General features: G+C 32.2%; 2 protein-coding genes and 1 long non-coding RNA gene across 5 annotated transcripts; all 3 read right to left on the bottom strand.

Annotated features, from left to right (window-relative positions):
• Window positions 1–360: 360 nt before the first annotated feature.
• LOC131637649 (zinc finger protein CONSTANS-LIKE 5-like) lies at window positions 361–1402 on the bottom strand. Its single transcript, XM_058908253.1, has 3 exons — window positions 791–1402; window positions 563–700; window positions 361–471 (listed from the first exon to the last, which is right to left on the bottom strand). The coding sequence occupies exons 1-3, from the start codon at window positions 1232–1234 to the stop codon at window positions 415–417; spliced, it is 639 nt and encodes a 212-aa protein (XP_058764236.1). The 5' UTR covers window positions 1235–1402; the 3' UTR covers window positions 361–414.
• Window positions 1403–11979: 10577 nt separating this feature from the next.
• LOC131637636 (uncharacterized) lies at window positions 11980–15531 on the bottom strand. Of its 3 annotated transcripts, XR_009294376.1 has the most exons (9): window positions 15317–15531; window positions 15096–15175; window positions 14966–15015; window positions 14550–14718; window positions 13775–13947; window positions 13650–13670; window positions 12787–12974; window positions 12398–12480; window positions 11980–12278 (listed from the first exon to the last, which is right to left on the bottom strand). It is a non-coding gene; the product is annotated as an uncharacterized LOC131637636 (long non-coding RNA). The 3 variants fall into 3 exon arrangements; XR_009294377.1 differs by having other exon boundaries at window positions 12398–12974; window positions 15096–15187; XR_009294375.1 differs by having other exon boundaries at window positions 12398–12974.
• A 1220-nt stretch (window positions 15532–16751) lies between these two features.
• LOC131637643 (brassinosteroid-responsive RING protein 1-like) lies at window positions 16752–17494 on the bottom strand. Its single transcript, XM_058908250.1, has one exon. The coding sequence runs from the start codon at window positions 17348–17350 to the stop codon at window positions 16955–16957; it is 396 nt and encodes a 131-aa protein (XP_058764233.1). The 5' UTR covers window positions 17351–17494; the 3' UTR covers window positions 16752–16954.
• Window positions 17495–20454: the final 2960 nt, after the last annotated feature.

Raw genomic sequence — 20454 nt, 5'->3', positions numbered from 1 at the left:
TTTAATACTATTATTCTTTCTATCCAAAGATTGTTGAGGCTTGTTACAAATTTTGAGGTTAAATTTATTAAGCGTCAAGTGAATATGATCGCCGACTCGTTAGTTAAGGCGGTCAATTCTTAGTTTAAGCGTAATTTCGTTAATGTTGTTCCTACTTGTATTGACTTTCATTTGTTTAATGATATGAGTTAATTTTATTCTTGTCAAAAAAATCATAGTTGCGATTTAGTAATTGTTTATCCAACTTTGCAAATTACTTTCTTTTTAATTGTAATGACAATCAAATTTTGTCAATCAATCATCAACCTTAAAACAAACAATTTTATTTCACAAAAAAATTAAATACAATTTAGATTAAAACGATCTTTACTTCTACTATTAATAGTATTATGAGCAACATAAAATAGTACTGTATCAGCTTAAATAAAAACATGATGTATGATCTTCATTTAATCCTTCAATCAGATCAACCTAAATAAAAGAAGTTCAGAAATATCAAGACCATATTAATAATTAACTAATAATGTAAATTCTAAGATTGAATTTATAAAGTCGTAATTACCCATAACTCATCTTCAGAACAATGCCTTTCTGCTGTTTTTGAACATGGAGTTTTTGGAATCTCACTGGTTTCATCGTTACGTGCGAATCTGCCACGTATGCGTGTTCTATTGTCGGCCAGTGTCTTTCGACATTCATACTGTAATGGTACCAAAAACAAACCATCCATATTTAGAAAAAAAAAGAATCTTTGTGGAATCTTTAATTAATGAATTAATGTTAAATTTACCTTAATAATTTTGTTGAACTTCCTCTGTTTTCTCTTTGCTCTGTATTTAGAGATTTTTTGTTTTCTTTCTTCTACACTGTAACGCCCTACTTTCAACAACTTTGCTTCCTCCGTTTGGGAATCGCCTTCACTGCTTGCCCTTCTTATTTGTCCGGTGAAGAAACTATTTTCAGATGAGTTCAATTCATGCCACTGAAAATTTGCGGAATCCATGACTGTGTTATTATGATAATCTTCAAGCTCAGTGTTTGTATTTAAACCATTTGTTAGTGGTAGCGCATGGTTGGTGGTTGGGGAAGAAAGGGAAAAAGGGTCTAAAGAATTGTTGAAATCCTCTTGAACTGCATCAATGAAATCGAAAGGGTAGTAAGGATCATAGGAGAATATGTTTGGAGTTGAATGTGTGTGATGAGAAATATCGAAAGTATAGATATCAGAAGACATTGAAATAGAATTGAGGTGTTGTTAATAGCTATGTTGATAGAGTTGGGGGGTGTGATTTATAAAATGGAAGGAGTGGATCAGCAAGACAAATCGAAATTAATTACTAACTTCTCTGTGTGTGTCTCTTTCTCTTGAATGGCGCACCAGAGGAAGAAACACTGAATGTGTTTGTCTATGTTTTCATGATCTACTATATAAACGAGTCAATATTCCTAAATTTGCCTTTATGTTTTTTTTAATTAAAACTCTTGCCCCCGGCTTCATGATACGTGATTCCAAAAATTATATATATATATATATATATATATATATATATATATATATATATATATATATATATATATATATATATATATATATATATATATAATTTTAGCTGGAGAAAAGTCAATGAAGAATGTTGGGTAGCCATGTTGAAAATGCTAAGTGTTAGGAAGTCTAGATTGAAAAGACTTCGACTTATCAACTACGTCACCCAAAAGCGCTAGACAAAGTATAGTGAGAATGATTTGAAAGAATCTCAAGATCAGATCCACAAGATTATGATTACTCTCTCTTTAAAACAAGTCCAAAATCTCAAAAAGAATTTTCGACAAAAATGGTTAAGTTCGACAAGGTCACCGGTTATCTAGGACTTAACATATTTTTTTAGTCTAAAAGTCGGTTAAGTAAAGATATGTTTTGACAAGTGCTATGAAACTGAAACATATATTTTTAAAGGCGGTTGGGAGGTTCGAAGCAGTTATCAACATAGTCATCATCATGATTTTTGGTTTCTTGGCAGTTATATCCTTGAAGACGCGTGAAAGCAATTTAGAACATGAAAGCCTAAGTAATGGGATATGTGTAAGATCTTTAGGAGTTAACCGTTGTCGACGTGTTTACCTGTGATTTTGGTAAGCAATCACTTAGTTTTGCACAGTTGCTTTCAGGATCAAATGAGAAAATCCTAAGACATTTGTGCATAATTTTTAGAGAAAGTGTTCGAATGTGGTTATGAATTTAAAGTTGATTGTTAAGAAAATAACGAGAAAGACATTTGAAAGTGGAATGAAGTTAACCACTTCGACTGTGTCGAAGTCTATTACAAAGTATATTAAAAACAATGATAAAGGCTGGAAACGAAGTAAACAAAAGCAAAATAAATGTTAAGATTTAATAAATAAATGTTGGTGCGCAGAATCGTACACATTCTTCACAATCTCGTTTCTCGTTTTGACTTGGATACTTTGAGTTCTATAGAGATTTTATAATTGTATTTCCAACCCATTCCTAACACTATAACCACTATATATACTAGTACATAAATAACAATCTACAATGACTATGTCTTCAGTGTTCGACACACAACCCTCTGTGTAATTTTAAATCTCTTAACTTATTCCCACGTGTCTTCGATCTCTGGAAGACGTTAAAAAAGCTACTCAATCTGATCTTTTCACCTTGTCTTAATTGTCGTGGTCACTGGCTCAACCTGTCGAGTTATGAGAAAAACATTCCCATAAATTGGGAAAAAAATCCCAAGTCCAAAAACTTAGGGCAGATGTGTTGAGTTTGACACCAATGATATAAAAATTATTCTTGTCGAAAATATAACCGAATGCCCTCATATTCAACTATATATCATATTCTCTTTTCCGGGCTCATCATGTCGAAAATTCCAAGCTAACGAATTCCCCTCCCAAAAATGGCACTTTTGACCATTTGAATGAAATGTGACGTTTTTGAAATTTCCAACACTACTCAAAGTAATGCGATGATGTCATCGCCATCATAACCACTTTATGAAAACTATCTTTTCGATACATGCACCAAAATAATCACCATCATGGCTTGGTTGCCCAAGAAGATCGTGGGCCACACACAAGAATAACCTTTTCTATTCCAACTTTGAATTCAGAAGAGTAAAGAGACACATGTTAGACAAAGGGTGCTAAGTGTCTATCTTCAAAAGAAAGAAAAGGAGAAATTAAGAGTCTCTCCGTATGGTTATAAATACCGCTTCTTTTACCATTCTTTCTTTTTCTCCACTTAAACCTCAACTTCCCAACATTTAGAAGAAATCACAATCTTCCTTCAAATTTCATCTTCTTCAAAGCTACTAAACAATGACATCCTCATCAAACCCAGAAAAAATGCTAGCATTTGTTGCAGCCATTAAAATCCCCATTCTTGTTGGGAGCCAAGCTTACGTTCCTAAGCGACCAATGGAGGAAGAGAAAGCTCTAATCTAGAAATTCTAGGTACTGATTCCCTTCTCCATTTCTAACAATGCACATGCATTTTTGGGTATGTTTTCTAACCTTACCTTAAATACGAAGAAGGTGAGGGAAATCTTCCCTTGCTACTATCGCACCAAGCCTCGTGTCTCTTTGAAAAACCACTATGATCTAGGCTTCATGAGTGTTCCTACGCGTGTCTTTCATTTTGCACCTTATGTCAAGTAGAAAGCTTATACTCAGTGGATAAACAAAGTGGAATCAAAGAAAGCACAGGTTTGGAAAAACCAAGGTCTTTTCGACTTGATCTAATTGTCTAGGGTTGGCTCTAGGTACAGTCCAAACATGCTCATCGTAACACTGCAATTCTGGGAAAGCTCGAAAAACACCTTCCAAATCCAGTGTAAAATAATTACACCGACTTTGTTCGATATAGCCGCTATCACTGATTTTCGATTGACTGGTGAAAATTTTGATACTACCCTATAGAGTGAAAATGTCCTCGACTTCAACTCTAAGCGCGCTAGCTTCAGCAACTTCATGGCTGACTATTTTGAAGACTAAACTGAAGACGTGTCAGAAGAAGAACACATCACCTTTTTGACACTTTGGTTGTCACACTATATTTTGTGTTCCATCTCTCTACAGGTAGCCAATAAGTTTTCCATTTTGGTTACCTAGTTACATGAAGGAAAAAAATGTCTAAGCCAGTTGATCTTAAGCTCCTTTTATTAATCACTGGGGCTTGCATTTCATGCCCTAAAAAATCTTGAACCTGATAGTAACCTTTTGGTTTCTTGCCCTTTTTGGCTTCTACAACTCTATCTTAATGCCACGCTCGAGTCTTATTTGAAGGTAGCTATACCAACCGACCATACTAAAGAAGTTGAAAACCAACAGATCGAAGGTACTAGACTTGCTTTAATTACTTCCGCTGACACGTGGCATTTGACACAAGAAATTTTTACTAAGTACTTCATGATGTTTTCCAGGCGCCATGTGGTCACTCTTTCTATGGCCCCTTTTGTTAATCGGAGTCATGGGCCAAATTTGTTTAGAAGAGAATTCACTGTCCTTGCTATTGACTTGTAACATTGAGTTGACCAAATAAATTAATGATTGCTTGAGTAGCTCATATCTAGAGGATAACATTGAAAACATGTGACAACGGGTAATAAAGCGAAGGCTTCTAAATACACACCCAGATGATGGTTCAATAAATGTTCCGTAAATTGCTTAATGATCAATACATCTAATGATATCTTTCGGATTCATTTTAAAACAAAACAATCATTAAATGAAAGTTAAAATTTCTTTCTCATTCCAAATAATAGAGTATATATAATCTATTTAAAATATTTCAACACTTATAATAAATGTTAGACAATAAAATTATTTTCTTCCATTGTTATCATCAAAACCAAATTTCATTGATTTCAATATCAGTATGCTGGGGAAGCATTTTTGGCGCCTTCTAATTAGTGAGAAATCCTTGATGGGGAGGATATTCAAAAGTCATTACTATCCTAGAAGCTCAATTCTTGAAGCTCAATCGGGTTTTTCCCTAGGAGGAGTATCCTTAATGTTAGTGAGGTGGTGAAAAAAGGTTAAAGATGGGAGATCGACAATGTAAATAGGATGAGTGTGGAAGGATAACTAGATATCTGGTTTATCTTGTCTTAACATAAAAAGTCCAATTCGTACCATTGGCCTATATATGATGGTTTGTCATCTCATTGATCAAGTTTTACACTGCTGGAATAGAGACTTAGTGGGAGATATTTTGAGCTGGATGAAACTTTAGAGGTCATTAGCACCCCTTTATCTGCAAGATAACTAGAGGAAAAAATTATTTGGAACCTTGAGAAGAATGGATATTATTCTATAAGATCAGCCTACAGGTACCTGAGTATTGACAAAGCTAACTTTTGACCCGGACCATCTATTTTTAAATTGGACAAATTGTGGAAGAATGTGTAGAATACCCCAATTCAAAATAAAATCAAAGAGTTCTTGTGGAGGGTAACTAAGAGGATTCTCCCTACATAGACAAATCTCCAAAAGAAAGGTATGAAGGTGGATGTTCTATGTGGTTTATGTCAAGCAAATTTTGAAACCGCTCAACATCTTTTGATGCACTGTCACTTTTCAAAACAAGTTTGGTTTTCTACCCCTCTAGGTTGTCATATTCCTCCTAACATGGACATCCTTGATTGGCTTGAAACATTCTTAAATGGTGCTGATAGTTTCTACGTGCAACTGTCATGTTACACTCATTGGAAGATCTGGGAAGCCCGAAAAAACCTTATATTTCAGCAGAAGGCAAGCTCTCCGATATCAATTGTAGAGGAATCTATAGAGGTGTGACACCCCACACATATATGTCTAGAATAATATGCGTAAAGTATTAATAATGGTACATAGAGACAACGATACATAATATCGCAGCAGAAAATGGAAGTACATCATCAGTACGAAATACAAAAGCCGAATGTATCATGGCCAAAATAATACATCATAACTAGAACATCATCTAAAAATATAATACTAAGATAGGCACGAAAACAGAGCAAAAGATAAGCATCTATAAAGAAACGCCAAAGGGCTAGTCTATCTTACCTTTGCCACGATCTTGCCTCGAACCACCTGAAAAATAAGAATTGAAATGGGATGAGATTACTAAATCTCAGTGAGTCCACCTATACTATGGATCCACTCAGATCTATAGGGTACATACATCACAAAACCGAATCCACCATTGATTCGGGGTTTATCCTCACACCCGGTACAAGTACGGAGCAAACAAGTGATTTGTCCACCATCGGACTCATCATGTCACAAATATACAATTTGTATAAGCAAATAAGTATGCAAACCCATATCCATGTACGGGGAATTCAAAAACGCGTTAACGCCTCAACTAGGTTATAAAACACACCCTCGATGAGTTACACCCATGTCTATTGTCAAGAGACTTGTACACGCACACTACAAGATGATTAGACGGGTTCGCACAAGCCTAAATGGCCGCGAGATGACCTTAGCCTAATTGGCGTGATTGTCCCATTAACCCTCTTCACGCAAGTGTGTTAATGCCGAGTACAAAACGCCATCTTGACACATGAGCCCATCGGGCGAAAGCCTAGTGCTTAGTCTACTTGACTTCACTAGTGGTGAGTTACCGCCATGTATTAGCCTACATGGCCTCATAACCCCACTATACCGAGCACGCAAGTATGTTAACGCCAAGTGGGAAATGCCTCATGACCCTCACAAGCACACTGTAACGGTAGCTCAGGTGTGAGCCCTGGATCACATGATCGGGGCTAACTCATTGGTCACAAAGCCCGAGTCATAAACCAACCTAGCCCCCGGCCCGTTTTGATTCAAGCATACACACGTATATCAAGCGTCAAGTCACACAATGCAATCAATCCTGAATGTTTAACCGAAACAACAGGCATTAGCAATTATTTGTATTTCATCACAACATAGGATTCATGCTTAAGCATAAAGTAGTAAACAAGAGCAATTGGATTAGCTCACTCTAATTGCATAATTCACATATACGAATAGTTCTATGAAAATTCTAAATAGTAGATTATAAAGCATCACATATAGCCCACAGACACGCATTATAAATCAGAGAGGAGTCCGGTTCCGATTACGGGACCAAACTGCACTCAAGGAGATAAAGCAAAGTTTCTGCATTGAACATAATCCACTAAGCGACTATCATCCGCTTAGCGGGATCGCGATAAATTTTAATTTCCAAGCTACAGCCGCTAAGCGACCTTGGCCCGCTTAGCGGACTCGCGACTTCTGAAAAATCATCAACAGCATCCGCTAAGCGACCGTAGTCCGCTTAGCAGACCATCATTGTTGCAGAAAAACGCATAACACTTCAGTTCTGCCATGGGGCATCCTAACTCTTTCTATCCACCTGCATGTACGAATCAGAAGTATACCCAACCAATATATAGCATGAACAACTAGTAGATATCACCAAAAGCATGTTAGTATCAATGATTCATGCATTATCTCTCAAAATCCCTAAACCTCAATTGTACCCAACATGCAAAACCCTAAATTTTCTATCTAAGGACTCACCGAATGAAGGAGATGAAGTTGAATCAAGGTTGAGTACGAAAATCAGAGTCTAAGGCCGAATCTTGGTGCATGCAAGGCTTGATGGCGATGACCTCCACTCTTTTTCCCTTCCTCTTTCACGTTTCTTCCTTTTCTCTATTCTCTTTCACAAAATTCTGGTTTTACAAGAGGGATGAGAGTGAATAGCCAAACAAAACCTAATTCTATTTAATGAGTGAAAGACCATAATGATCATAGTTACTACTAATTTGACTAATAACTCATATTAAGTCCATTAGAGTAAGGTGTAATATATTCATCCAATTTCTATGTCACCATAATTTATTAATAGCTATTGAATGAATATAACACCAGGCATTACAAGAGGCCCTGGTAGACTTCAATCAAGCAAATCCCCCGATGAAGTCATTGCACTTTCTCCCAGAATCTACATCACAACTCTCTATTTCCAAGGATCATTTTCTCCTCCAGGTTGATGCAGGATGCTTCCACGATATTGTCTACTCCTTTGGCTGCATAATTAGGGACAACAACAATGGACTTACCCTCTCAACATAGAAACTAGGGGAGAGTGGAGCCATGCTTGGCGAAGTTACTAGCAGTGATTTGGGGTCTGTATCTTGCGAATGATCTTCTTTTGGAATCTTGAAATGTGATGTTGTTTAGTGGTATTTTTGGCAAACAAGCGCTAGTCTACAAATATGGTTACTTGCAGGATTGACTAGTAAATCCTAGAACATATTTGTGCAAGAATTCTTAGATTTGTTCAGATTATCCATTAGTTGTATTGAAGATTAAAAAGCAATTAAAAGGAAATCATCAATTGAGTCGAATTAGATGTAAAGTAAAATAAAAGTGATGGAAAAAAATGAGGAGATAAGTTAAATAAAGGAAATTGCTTTAATAAAATGCGTAAGAAATGAAAAGATGGTACATAAGATCATACATTGTCTCACAAACTTGTTTCTCTCTGCGATACGGATACTTTAAATTTTTGGAGTGTCGTATGTCATTTTTGACCCCTAACCCCGACACCAGAGTTACCTATATATACTACTAAATTTGCAACTGTCTTCTGTGATTTCTATGTGCATGCTCGACACGTATTCTTATTACGTGGCTTCGAGGTTGATGGCTTGCTTCCACGTGTTTTCGATATCCAAACTCATGTGCATGGTTGGTATTTGATCTCATCCCTTCGCAAGTGAAATAACTGCTTCGTAGTCACCACAAAAAATACGCTAATTCTTTGAGAGCAAGAAAAAACACTAGATCGACTTTGACTGGCAATAACTAACTACTCCCTCCGTCCCACAATGAGTGACCCATTTGGAATAAAATGATGTCCCAAAATGAATGACCCATTTCAATTTCCAATACACTTTTTCCAATTCTACCCTCTAATTAATAAAAATTTCATCATTTCCAATACATAATAAGGGTAATATAGTAAAAATATTATTCTCTCTCTTACTTTTAACCACTTTTCTTAAATTGTGTGAAATGGTGGGCTGAATCACTCATTGTGGGACGGAGGGAGTACCATATTAAGTTACTCGTTATAAAGTGGTCTTTAAATTCATACCCCACTATCAACGTCGAAAATCGTAGCTAACATATGCCCACCGTATAGTTGGTTTTGATAGAAGTATAGGTTTTAGGACTTGGTTAGGATGTATTCCTAATATGAAGTTTGAATTATCCTTTTGTAGTGTTGTTGAGCGTCTCTTTGAATAGAATTTATATATTTGTAAAAAAAATAATTAAAACAAAATTAAAGAGCACAAGTAAGACAATTATAATGAGAATGAATAAGTATTTAGTGGTAAGTATTTCGTCCCTTAACTTTACCTCGGGGTCCATTTTGGTCCTTCAATTTTTTTTAAAATGTTCAAATAGACCCCTTATCTATTAAAAAGGTGGCACATACTTTGCTCTCACCAAGGCTCGAACCAAAGACATCATGGTTAATAAGGATTTGGCTATACCACTAGGCCATTTCACATTTTGTTAACCATATTTCTTTCTGTAATTACTTATTTAAGTACCGCAACCATTTTGTTTCAACTAAAAAATCTTGACTATTATTATTATTATTATTATTATTATTATTATTATTATTATTATTATTATTATTATTATTATTATAAGTATTGTTATTACTATTATTATTATTATTAGTATTTTTAGTATTTTAGAATAATAATAAATGGCTGCAGTATTATTACTATTGTTACTATTATTATTACTATTATTATTATTATTACTATTATTATTATTACTATTACTATTATTATTATTATTATTATTATTATTATTATTACTTTCACTATTATAATTTCACTATATTATTTTATTATTATTATTATTACTATTACTATTATTATTATAACTATTATTATTATTACTATTAATATTATTGTTATTATTATTATTATTATTATTATTATTATTATTATTAGAATTTTGGAATAATAATAAATGGCTGCAATATTATTATTATTATTATTTTTACTAATACTATTATTATTATTATTATTATTATTATTATTATTATTATTACTATTATTATTATTATTATTACTTTTACTATTATTATTATTATTATTACTATTACTATTATCATTATTATTATTATTATTATTATTACTATTACTATTATTATTATAATAATAATAATAGAGATAATAATAATAGAGATTATAATAATAATAGTAATAATAATAATAATAGTAGTAGTATTAAAAAAAAATAATAGTATTAATACTAAAAATATTAGTAGTAATAATAATAATACTAATAGTAATATTAATAATATTAATAGTAATAATACTACTACTACTACTACTAATAATAATAATAATAATAATAATAATAATAATAATAATAATAATAATAATAATAATAATATTATGACTAACGCAGTAGTTAATAATAATAATAATAATAATAATAATAATTATTAATGTAGAAGTAAAAGAAATCAACTAATGCAGTAGTTAATAAGTAGCTGCAGAAAGAAAAGAAAGCAACCAAAATGAGCATAGCCTAGTGGTAAACCCAATTGTACCATAACTAAAACTAGTAACAAACCCGTGCGTCCGCACGGGTTCTGGTACGGGACGCGCATTTATTTCAAAAGTATATTTTTTTAATAGAAAAATGTCTGGTATCTGTTAATAAATAATAATTGAATATATAGAAATATGTCTGGTACCCGTGAAAAAATAATAATTGAATGTATAGAAAAGTGTCTGGTACCCGTGAAAAATTAATAATTGAATGTATAGAAAAATGTCTGGTACCCGTAAAAAAAATTAATTAAATGTATAGAAAAATGTCTGGTACCCGTAAAAACATTTAGATCAATAACAAATTTTAATATAAAATATGTGAATAATAGAAGATAAAAAATTGTGTAATTGATCATATAACTGTAATGTCTATCGTATTTGACGTGCATTTTTTTTATCTTTAATTAAAAATAATTTTAAAATAAAAATATTAGTAACATAAATAATTAAAATACAACACATGTTTATCGTATTTGAATTCATACATTATTTTAAATATATTTTATTTTATTTTTTTAATTGTACAAAAAATACAATAACACGTGAGTTCCTATGAATGCTGGTCTGAATACTCGTGCGTTCCAACGGGTAAGGGTGTGTTGCGACAGATGTTCATAAAATATAATAAAAATGGATAGAAACCCGTGCGTTTGCACGGGTTCTGGTACGGGAGGCGCATTTGTTTCAAATAACTTCATGTCCCGTTAATAATCAATATTTTGATCAATAACTTTCCCGTGTATAATAGAATAAATATTAAAAATTTAAGAATTAAAAGATAAAATCTGAGTTTGATTTGTATAAGTTTTATTTTTTTAATGTTTTTATGTGTATTGCATCCTATTCTAAATAACTAAATGCTTAATTTCTTTTAATAATATTCTATAATATTTATTTATTTATTTAAATTACAAATATTTTATATTTATAAATAATTTATTATATTTTAAATATATAACTAAATAATTACATATACATTCAATTTAGTTGTAAATTGTTTTAAAAATGTTATAACAAAGTGACGTGATGATGAGAAATAATTTAGTAATCATAAAATTATTTTTACATTAAAAACAAATACTCTTAAAAGACCATGAGAGTTTACTACAATTAAATCTAGCTCACTTATAAAATAGCAGTACAAAATGTTATTTGTAAGTTCTCAAGACCTACAACATAAGTTTTCCAACATCCTCACCAGTTTTCATAATCTTAAACTAAACTTATAGAAGTTCTGAAACTCAACTTAAATTGCTTTATCAAACCATCTTTCTCAACAATTTGTACTAATGCTTAATGTCTAATTACCAAAAGCAGTATATTAAAACAGAATAGCACAAAAAATACAAAGTTACATCAGTGTTATATACACCAGGCCAAAAGCAAAAACAAACCAAATAAATAACAGTTACACCAAAGTTGCCTTTTCATAACACAATATAACCACATCCTTAAAAAATAAAAACATAACTACACCCAATGACAACTGCTATACTTGAAACACATACTTAGAAATAACACCTATATGCATCACATGACATTCCTCATACCACCAGCTGCTCCAAACAACGAAGTTTACGCGTTGAGATCATCAATACAACAACCAGAAACAACACCGCACAACAGAAAATCGGCGATACACTGCAGCACCACAAAATAAAATAAAAAAAACAGGACAAAAGTGATTGATTGCTTGAGTCTGCACAGAGGCTAGAGCGGACCACAGCGGACAACCAAAAAATGCAGAAAAAAACACCTACAGAAACATATATAGCTTTTCATATTATCGATGATGCAACTACTGCCACCGCCCTCCTAAGAACATAAACCACTATCTTCAGTCCTGCAGCAACATACATACATATATCTTATAAAGGGAGTAGTGGAATGCTGGTGTTGCAAGTGCTGCAAATGATCATAATTAGTGTAAGCAAATTATCAATTGGTCCCTGCAAATGACCCTTCCATAGTACTGAATCAATTATACTAAGCAACAACAAAAATGTTTCATTCCATACCTGAGCAGAGAAATAGTTATATAATTAACTATGCATTCATGGCAGATCCACATATAGCATCATATGAGCTTTTACAAAGAGATGATCACAAACTGCAACTATATACATTAACATATATACATCATATATACCGATCCATGTCAGAAGGAAGGAAGCCAACTAATAGACACTTGATCAAATGCTTTGTCACTTGTCAGAAAGCACAATTCTCCGTGTACTCGGGACGTATCACGTGTCATTAAAATATTTGTGCATCATATGGAGTATAAGGATCTCAATCAGTAACAGAGTTCACTCATATAGGACTTTCTCTTGAAATCTGCAATGAAATAAAGGTCGTGTTATGTCATGAGCATGACTGCATGTAGTCTGCAAGAGTTTACAACACTCACACAATTTGTGCTTGCACCAACCACAGAAGTTGTACCCAGAATTGAATCAAAGTAGAACACAATCAATAACAGAAACTATGCACAAGTCAAATTTCGACTATGCTACTTTACCTGTATATCATCATTGAAAAGAAGATGCGACGAGCTACCTTATTGGATTCAAAGCTCATTAAGAAATATTATACTCAAGATCATTCAATTTGATGCTCAACCAATTATGATAGTTTGAAGTTAACAATTTTGTCTTGTCAATAACCACGGAAAATGATATATGCTTAATGAAAAGGAAAGTGTGAACTGTGAAATATAAAGATAAGATAAATACATAAAAGATACAGATTGAATATAAAAATGGTGAAAGCATAAAACTTATTATTTTGAACTAATGACAATCAGACATCATGTCAATCTTTAAGCAAAGTGTGGTTCCTAAGGAAACCTTGTAACAAAACCAGGGACTCCTAATTCATTCAAACACTAGACTTAGAGCTCTTAAAGAACAACTTCAAAAGTATACATCATTTCAGTTAAAACATATATGCGTTATTTTAAAAATTAAAGAAAAAAGAGTACATGATGATAAATAGAAAAATAAATCATACCACAAGATCATTGGATGTTTCCTGTTTCATAACATACAATTGTTAGTTAAAAATGTAAACATCATGTTATCTTGAAAATTATAAAAGTCATGTCATAAGTTTGGTAAATAGAAAATAAAGTATACCTCAATAAGGATCATTAAGTATAAATAGGAAGAAGCTATGCTTTCAAGAGTTAGTTTCTACCCTCCGTCAAACTTGTAGATCTTATCAATTTCCCAACCAATGCTTATCTCATTAGGCTTTCCCTTGCGTCACAGTGTCTTTTTTTCTTATTGTCTCTAAGTACATCCACCACCTGTGTTAGCAATTCAACCCCCAAGAAAATAAATATAAATGAGCAATAAAAATATAACAAATCTCAATACAAAAAAAGAGGATCTCATAAAACAATTAACACAAATCGAAGATCTCAAAAAAGCAGCAAGCAAATAGATCGCAAACCGTACAATGTTAACCAAACAATATACCCAAACAGAGGTGGCTAGCAGTGGCTGCACTAAGTAAATGGAGTATTATATTAAAATAACTTCATATAATTACAAATTAGAGAAGTAAGGAGCAAACTACTTCATATAAAAACAAACCGGCGAAGTAAGTCTCAAAAAAGCAGCAAACAAATAGATCGCAAACCGTACAATGTTAACCAAACAATATAACCAAACATAGGTGGCTAGCAGTGGCCGCACTAAGTAAATGGTGTATTATATTAAAATAACTTCATATAATTACAAATTAGCGAAGTAAGGAGCAAATTACTTCATATAAAAATAAACCGGCGAAGTAAGGAGCAAAAAAGTTTTATCAATAAGCGTACACGATGTCTCTCGATATGACGAATAGATTAACAGACTGATGTCACGTGACCCTAAATTAAAATTTTATAACTATCAAACCTACCATTGTATCAGCAGTTGTAGATTAATCAGAACCCAAACGGTGGATGTCGGTCCATAAATGCGACGAGTAAAGTATTTGTTTCCCTCTTCTCCAACTTTTATCGCCTGCTTGAACTCCGTCCCCTTCGATTTCCCTTGCTTCCCCGACGAAAACTCGCTAGAAAAAGGACCTGAAGAAAAGACCGGCAAAGGCGATAAGACCACACCAGCAACCGACCGTCTAGACCTCATAAAGTTGGAAGAAACAAAATATGAAACACAAATTTAACTGATATGTCACAGCAAAAAATTAGTGAGTTCTATTCATGTATCTTAAAAATTCTTAATAACAATACATATCCAATAATATATTCATCTACAAAAATCAAATATAAGTTAAAATTAAAAATTACAAAGTCACTCCAGACTAACCATTACCTGCTGTTTGAGTTATCAATCAAAAGGACATACTACTCCAAATTTGAAATCTGCACATATAAACAACATTAGAAGAAAACAAAGAGAAAGTTGAAATCGAATCTGTTTCAGAATAGTATTTGTCACCCACCGCGAACCAACACCGACATAGTGCAAAACCTACTCTTTCAAACCATCCATTTTTTCCTCGGACAGCCTCTTTACAAAAACCTACAAATAACCCTTGATTCAAATACCAAAAAGAAAGAAAATCCTAAAGTTAAAATTTCATAACATTCAAACCTATCATTATATCACTGACAAAAAGTAATGTAAAAAATCAAACTTGTTAATCCAAAAAGAAGAACATACCTAAAAAGCAGAAAGAGGAGAAGCAGATCCACCGAGCAACGATTTTCACTTCGCCGAAATCATATGTCTTTCGGAAACGCAAAAATTATTTAGATTAGGGATTATAGTTTTATCTCAAGAGAAAGAGAAGGAAGAGAAAGAGAAGAAGAAAGAGAGAGAAGAGAGATAGAAAGAGGAAGAAATTTGAGGAAGAAGAATAGTCGAAAGAGAGAGAGAGATATTAGGGTTGGTAGTAGAAGCAAAATAAAAGGAAGATGGGCAAAGCATCAACGTGGCTAAATTTGGTAATAGAAGGACAATATGGTATTTTCCAGAGCATATGATTTTCTTATATTATAGATGTCTTGAGTTCAAACTATGGTGAAGACAAAGTTTTTGAAATACGTGCCACCTTTTTAATAGATAAGGGGTCTATTTGAACATTTTAAAAATTGAAGGACCAAAATGGACCCCCAGGTAGGTTTAAAAATTGAAGGACCAAAATGGACCCCGAGGTAAAGTTAAGGGACGAAAAAGGATATTTTGCCTTTTTATTTTAAGGATTAAATATGTTTTTGATTTCTATAAAATTATTAAAATTGATTTTTAATTAACTCTAATTTTAATGTGATTTAAATTAAACATTAATTTACATGTGAGGAAAATAATGTGTCAATAAAGCATATATATTTTTTCACAATTATCAACAATTAATATTAAATTTTTTTATTTATAAACAAATTGATAATGCTCGTGGATAGTATCATGAGAGAGGTAGAGTACGAACTTTTATATTTTTGTAACAACATTTTTATTTTTCAGTTGAATTATGATTTGCAGACCAACCAACAGTAAGTTTTTAAAATCCTTCTAGAGTTAAGTATTTTTATGTTTAATTTTTTTAAAAGATTTCATTAAAAAATTAAAAAATTGTATCTCTAAAATTAGGAATTTTAATTTTTCTTCTTCTCCAGTTAAAATCATCGTTAATTCAATCATTAAATAGTAAATTTTTGTTAAAATGGTTGTTAATTTTGTCGCTAAATTATAAAAATAGTCGGTAAGTTGTAGGAGGGATAAAAATTAAAATTCTTAACTTTAAAAGACAATTTTTTAACGAAAATTTTTAAAAAGATAAAAAGTAAAAATACCAAAATTTAAAACATATAAATTATTTTTTGAGTGGGATTGATATATTCTTATTTTAAGGAAAATGTTTGATGCACTCTGTAAAATTATATACACCTTTGTAGAGAAAAAAAAATGTAACAAATGTGATAAGTGGATGTGATATATAAAATAAAATGAAAGTAAATAAATAAAATAAAATGAAAGTAAATAAATAAAGGGGTGAATGAATATGTAAGAATACCTCATTTCAAAATGTTGTTGATATTTTAAAAAGAGAGAAAAAAACAAAAGATAGAGAATATTATAGAACAGACTAAATGCAAAATTGATAAGAACTGGAAGCCAGTGCTGCATTCAAAAAATTGATGCTAACAAAACTGATACATATAACTTTAACCACAATTCACTTATCTTTGAAGTTTCTGTATTCATAATATATATACAGAGAAGAAAGAAGAGAAGAAATTAAACTATAGAAAGACATAACATAACAGGAAGAGGATAATGATTAACGATGGTAACAACAAATCATGTATCTTGCATGTGACGCGGTAGGAAAGTTGTGCGGCACAAAGGACATGTCGTATGATAGTATCCCATCCAACGGTCGAGGCAGTTTTTATGGAAGATGTGACGGCAGTTTGTGAGCCGTTGGATCTCATCTTCCGCCTTGAACTCGTAAAGGCAGACGGCACAGCCATCCTGTGAGCATTCTACCACTGCCAGCTCCAGCTCTGAGAATTTCACCGCCGGAAGGATTTCTCTGATGAGCAGCCGGGGTTCAGGCGTAGTTTCAGGAAAGGAAAAGTCGGATTCGAAACCGAAATAACAGAAAAAGAGAGTAAGGAGTTTTCTGATGGAAGCTAATACTGAAAGAAACTGCATAAAAACCGTTGGCAACATAACGTCTGTTGGAAACCCCATTCTCTCGTACTTGCGATATATTTTGGTTTTCTATGAATGTGAAATTAGGGGGAGATTTTTTGTATATGTAGTAGAAGATGCTTGAATGATGAATTCATAGGGAAGAGACATAGAGAGAGAGGAGAGCGCAGTAGGCAGACAGTGTCAGAGATAATAGCTGCATTAAATAGATGATTGCAAGCTGTGGACTGGAGTTTGAGGTGGAAATTCCAACAATAGCCTTAACTTTATTTGGGTAATGGTAACTTGTGCCCTAATGGCACAAGTTAACATATATATTTTCTCCGGCTTAATTTATAAGCAATTTTTTTAGGTTCATTGAGTAATGGATGTATCTTGTCTATTATGTAGACCAAATACATTTATTACTCAATAAATCTAAAAAAAACTTTGCTTATAATTAAGGCCAGAGGCCGAAGAGAGTATGGAGTAGTAAACATTTCTTGGAAATTGATACTGACTCCGTCTCAAAATAAATGTCGTTTAAGATTGTTATACACATATTAAGAAAAGTAACGATTGAGTCAATAAAGACAATATTTTTACAAAATTACCCTTAATTATTATTGGTGGTTATATATTGTCATGACTTGAAAATAGTGTAGATAAGGGATAAAGTTGATAAAAATTAGTTAATGTTGCATTGGGAAAGTAAGAAGACAATTATTTTGAGACAACTTTTTTGGGCTAAAAAAACACTTATTTTGGGACTGAGGGAGTAGTATTAAATTTAATGCAAGTTTATAATTAATAATTTTATTATTTTTTTAATAAAATATTTCTATTTGTAGGTTTTGTATCTTGTAGCCCAAGAACATAAGTTAGCATTATCCATTTTATTTTATGATAGTATTTGAGAATGTTTCGGGGACCAGAGACTCATTAATCATTTCATAGTTATAAAGTTATTAAGAGTTTTACATTTGATAATATATGATTTTAACATTCTCTTTAGTCTATTTATGGTAGCAAAAACTTGCTCTGCGGCATCAAAGACTCTATTTATCACTTCACTTGACAATTTTTTATTTCTGAGCAGAAAAAGTATATTTTTTACTCCTTTCATTCTCAAGTATAAAACACTCCCATTTGTTTTATCTCAATGTAAGATCATTTGTAAGATTTAATATATAATCTATTAATAATATTGTTCATTCGGATCACACTCAGTAATTACACAATATATGTAAATGACATAATTTGAATGTTGATCAAACACGATAATATGTCCCGCCACAATAATTACTTTTCCTATTTACATCATACTCGTATATTGAATATAGCAATCTCTATTTGGGACATTGCTAGCTATAATTATAATATCGACACATGGATTTATTTAACACCATGCATGTCCCATCTCCACCTCTTTTTCTTTTTACATCACATTCATATGCATTATAGCATGGTGCCGTAGAAAAATGACATCCTCATTGCTGAAATTTGACTTCTGTTGTTGATTTAATGTCACATGCAATTTGTTACTAACAATTTTCTTATGAGATTCAATTGTGAGTAGATAGAGGTCCCATTTTGATTATAAATGAAAGAAATATTTGGTTTATAACAAAAATGACACATACTTTTAATACTATAAGATTTTGGGTAAATATTTGTGTCAATTTGCAATAGTGTTGTAAAATTATTGTGTTCATCATTAAATGATTTAGTTTTTTATTTTTTCTTTTGAAAGACTAACAGAAATAATGTCCCCACCATTTTTCCTTTTCTTGCAAAGTAGTTGCATCATTTTAAATATGGTAATGTTATTAGGTACTTTTGGGTTATATGCAGAACACATTGATGTCAATGGGCCCAAGGGAACTTCCTTGATTGAAATAGTTTCATAACTTCATGGGAGTTTGGACTTTGGAGGATGTAGGTAGATGCAACTAGATATATACATCAACCAATCTAATCTAACAATATAATGTTGACAAGCTTTGTCTTTTTGTCTCTTAAGTATATCCCAAGGTACATTCTGGTATCTTATTTTTAAAAAGTATTAAAGTGGTCCTTTAATTGTTTAAAAAGATCCACGTTAGTCCTCTCCGTCCAATTTTTTGTAACGACGTCAACTTTTGCTTGGGTGGCATCTGACGTGGTACTTTTCGTCCAATTGGTCATACACGCGTGGCGTGTGAGGTCATTAAATACTAGAAAATTTCTAAAAAAAATTGTTTCAACTAGGAGTTGAACTTGGGCCATTTTGTTTACTAGGCTAGATATTTAACCATTAGATCACTTTACTTTTTTGAATTTAATTTACAAATTAAATATATATTGAAATCTTGATTATTAGTAAAAAGAAAATATTCAACACAACTAATACTAAACCCAAAAACGTTTCCATCTTCATGCTTCCATCTTCTTCCAAACCCCAACAACAACAATCTCAACCTCATAAATCCTTATCCCCATTCAAATCCCCAAACCTCCAAGACACTAAAACCCTTTTCAATTTCATCATTAACAACACTTATGCCCCTAACGATTTCTACTTCCATCTATGCGAATTGGGATTAGGGTTTATCTTAATGCCCCTACTGTTGTTGTGTTTCTCGACTCTGATTTCGCACAAAATCTAATGCTTCCAATTTTACTGGGAGTCAACCACCAAGGATACATACTCATCCAAATTGTAAAGTCCAATTCATAGAGTTATCACAAACAGAGATCTTCAATTTGGGTGCCACAAAAAACAGAGCCAGTATTAGCATCATTAGAGTTATCACAAATGGATTTTATATGATGCTTGCGTTCAATGAAAACAATGTCATGAATATAAAACATCCATTGTACGTTGCATTCAAATTAAAATATAGTTCCATTGTTATAAATCATCCATTATTGCATTCAAATTGAAATATAAAACATCCATTGTTCCATTGTTACAAAAATTAACGGTGAGTTTCTTTTTCAATTTCATACCTTAAATCCTCCCTTTTATTTCATTGATTTTAACTCCCATCATCCTTATGTTGTGTTCTTATGTTGGTTGTTTTTATGCTTGCATTTTTCACTTCATTCAACAACTTCGTTTTGTTGTAGATGATGTTGAAAGATGGTTGCAAACCGTATGTTATTCTGATGAAGATGAATGT

The sequence above is a fragment of the Vicia villosa genome, unplaced genomic scaffold (genome assembly GCF_029867415.1).
Source record: "Vicia villosa cultivar HV-30 ecotype Madison, WI unplaced genomic scaffold, Vvil1.0 ctg.002061F_1_1, whole genome shotgun sequence".
Taxonomy (NCBI): domain Eukaryota; kingdom Viridiplantae; phylum Streptophyta; class Magnoliopsida; order Fabales; family Fabaceae; genus Vicia; species Vicia villosa.
The sequence above is the reverse complement of the archived record's forward strand: the minus strand, read 5'-3'. Positions and strand labels throughout refer to the sequence as shown.

Coding starts and splice junctions, on each gene's coding strand:
- LOC131637643 (XM_058908250.1), bottom strand. CDS start 17,350: ATGGGGTTTCCAACAGACGTTATGTTGCCAACGGTTTTTATGCAGTTT.
- LOC131637649 (XM_058908253.1), bottom strand. CDS start 1,234: ATGTCTTCTGATATCTATACTTTCGATATTTCTCATCACACACATTCA. Junction 701..790: donor AGTTCAACAAAATTATTAAG/GTAAATTTAACA, acceptor GTACCATTACAG/TATGAATGTCGAAAGACACT. Junction 472..562: donor GTTCTGAAGATGAGTTATGG/GTAATTACGACT, acceptor TCTTTTATTTAG/GTTGATCTGATTGAAGGATT.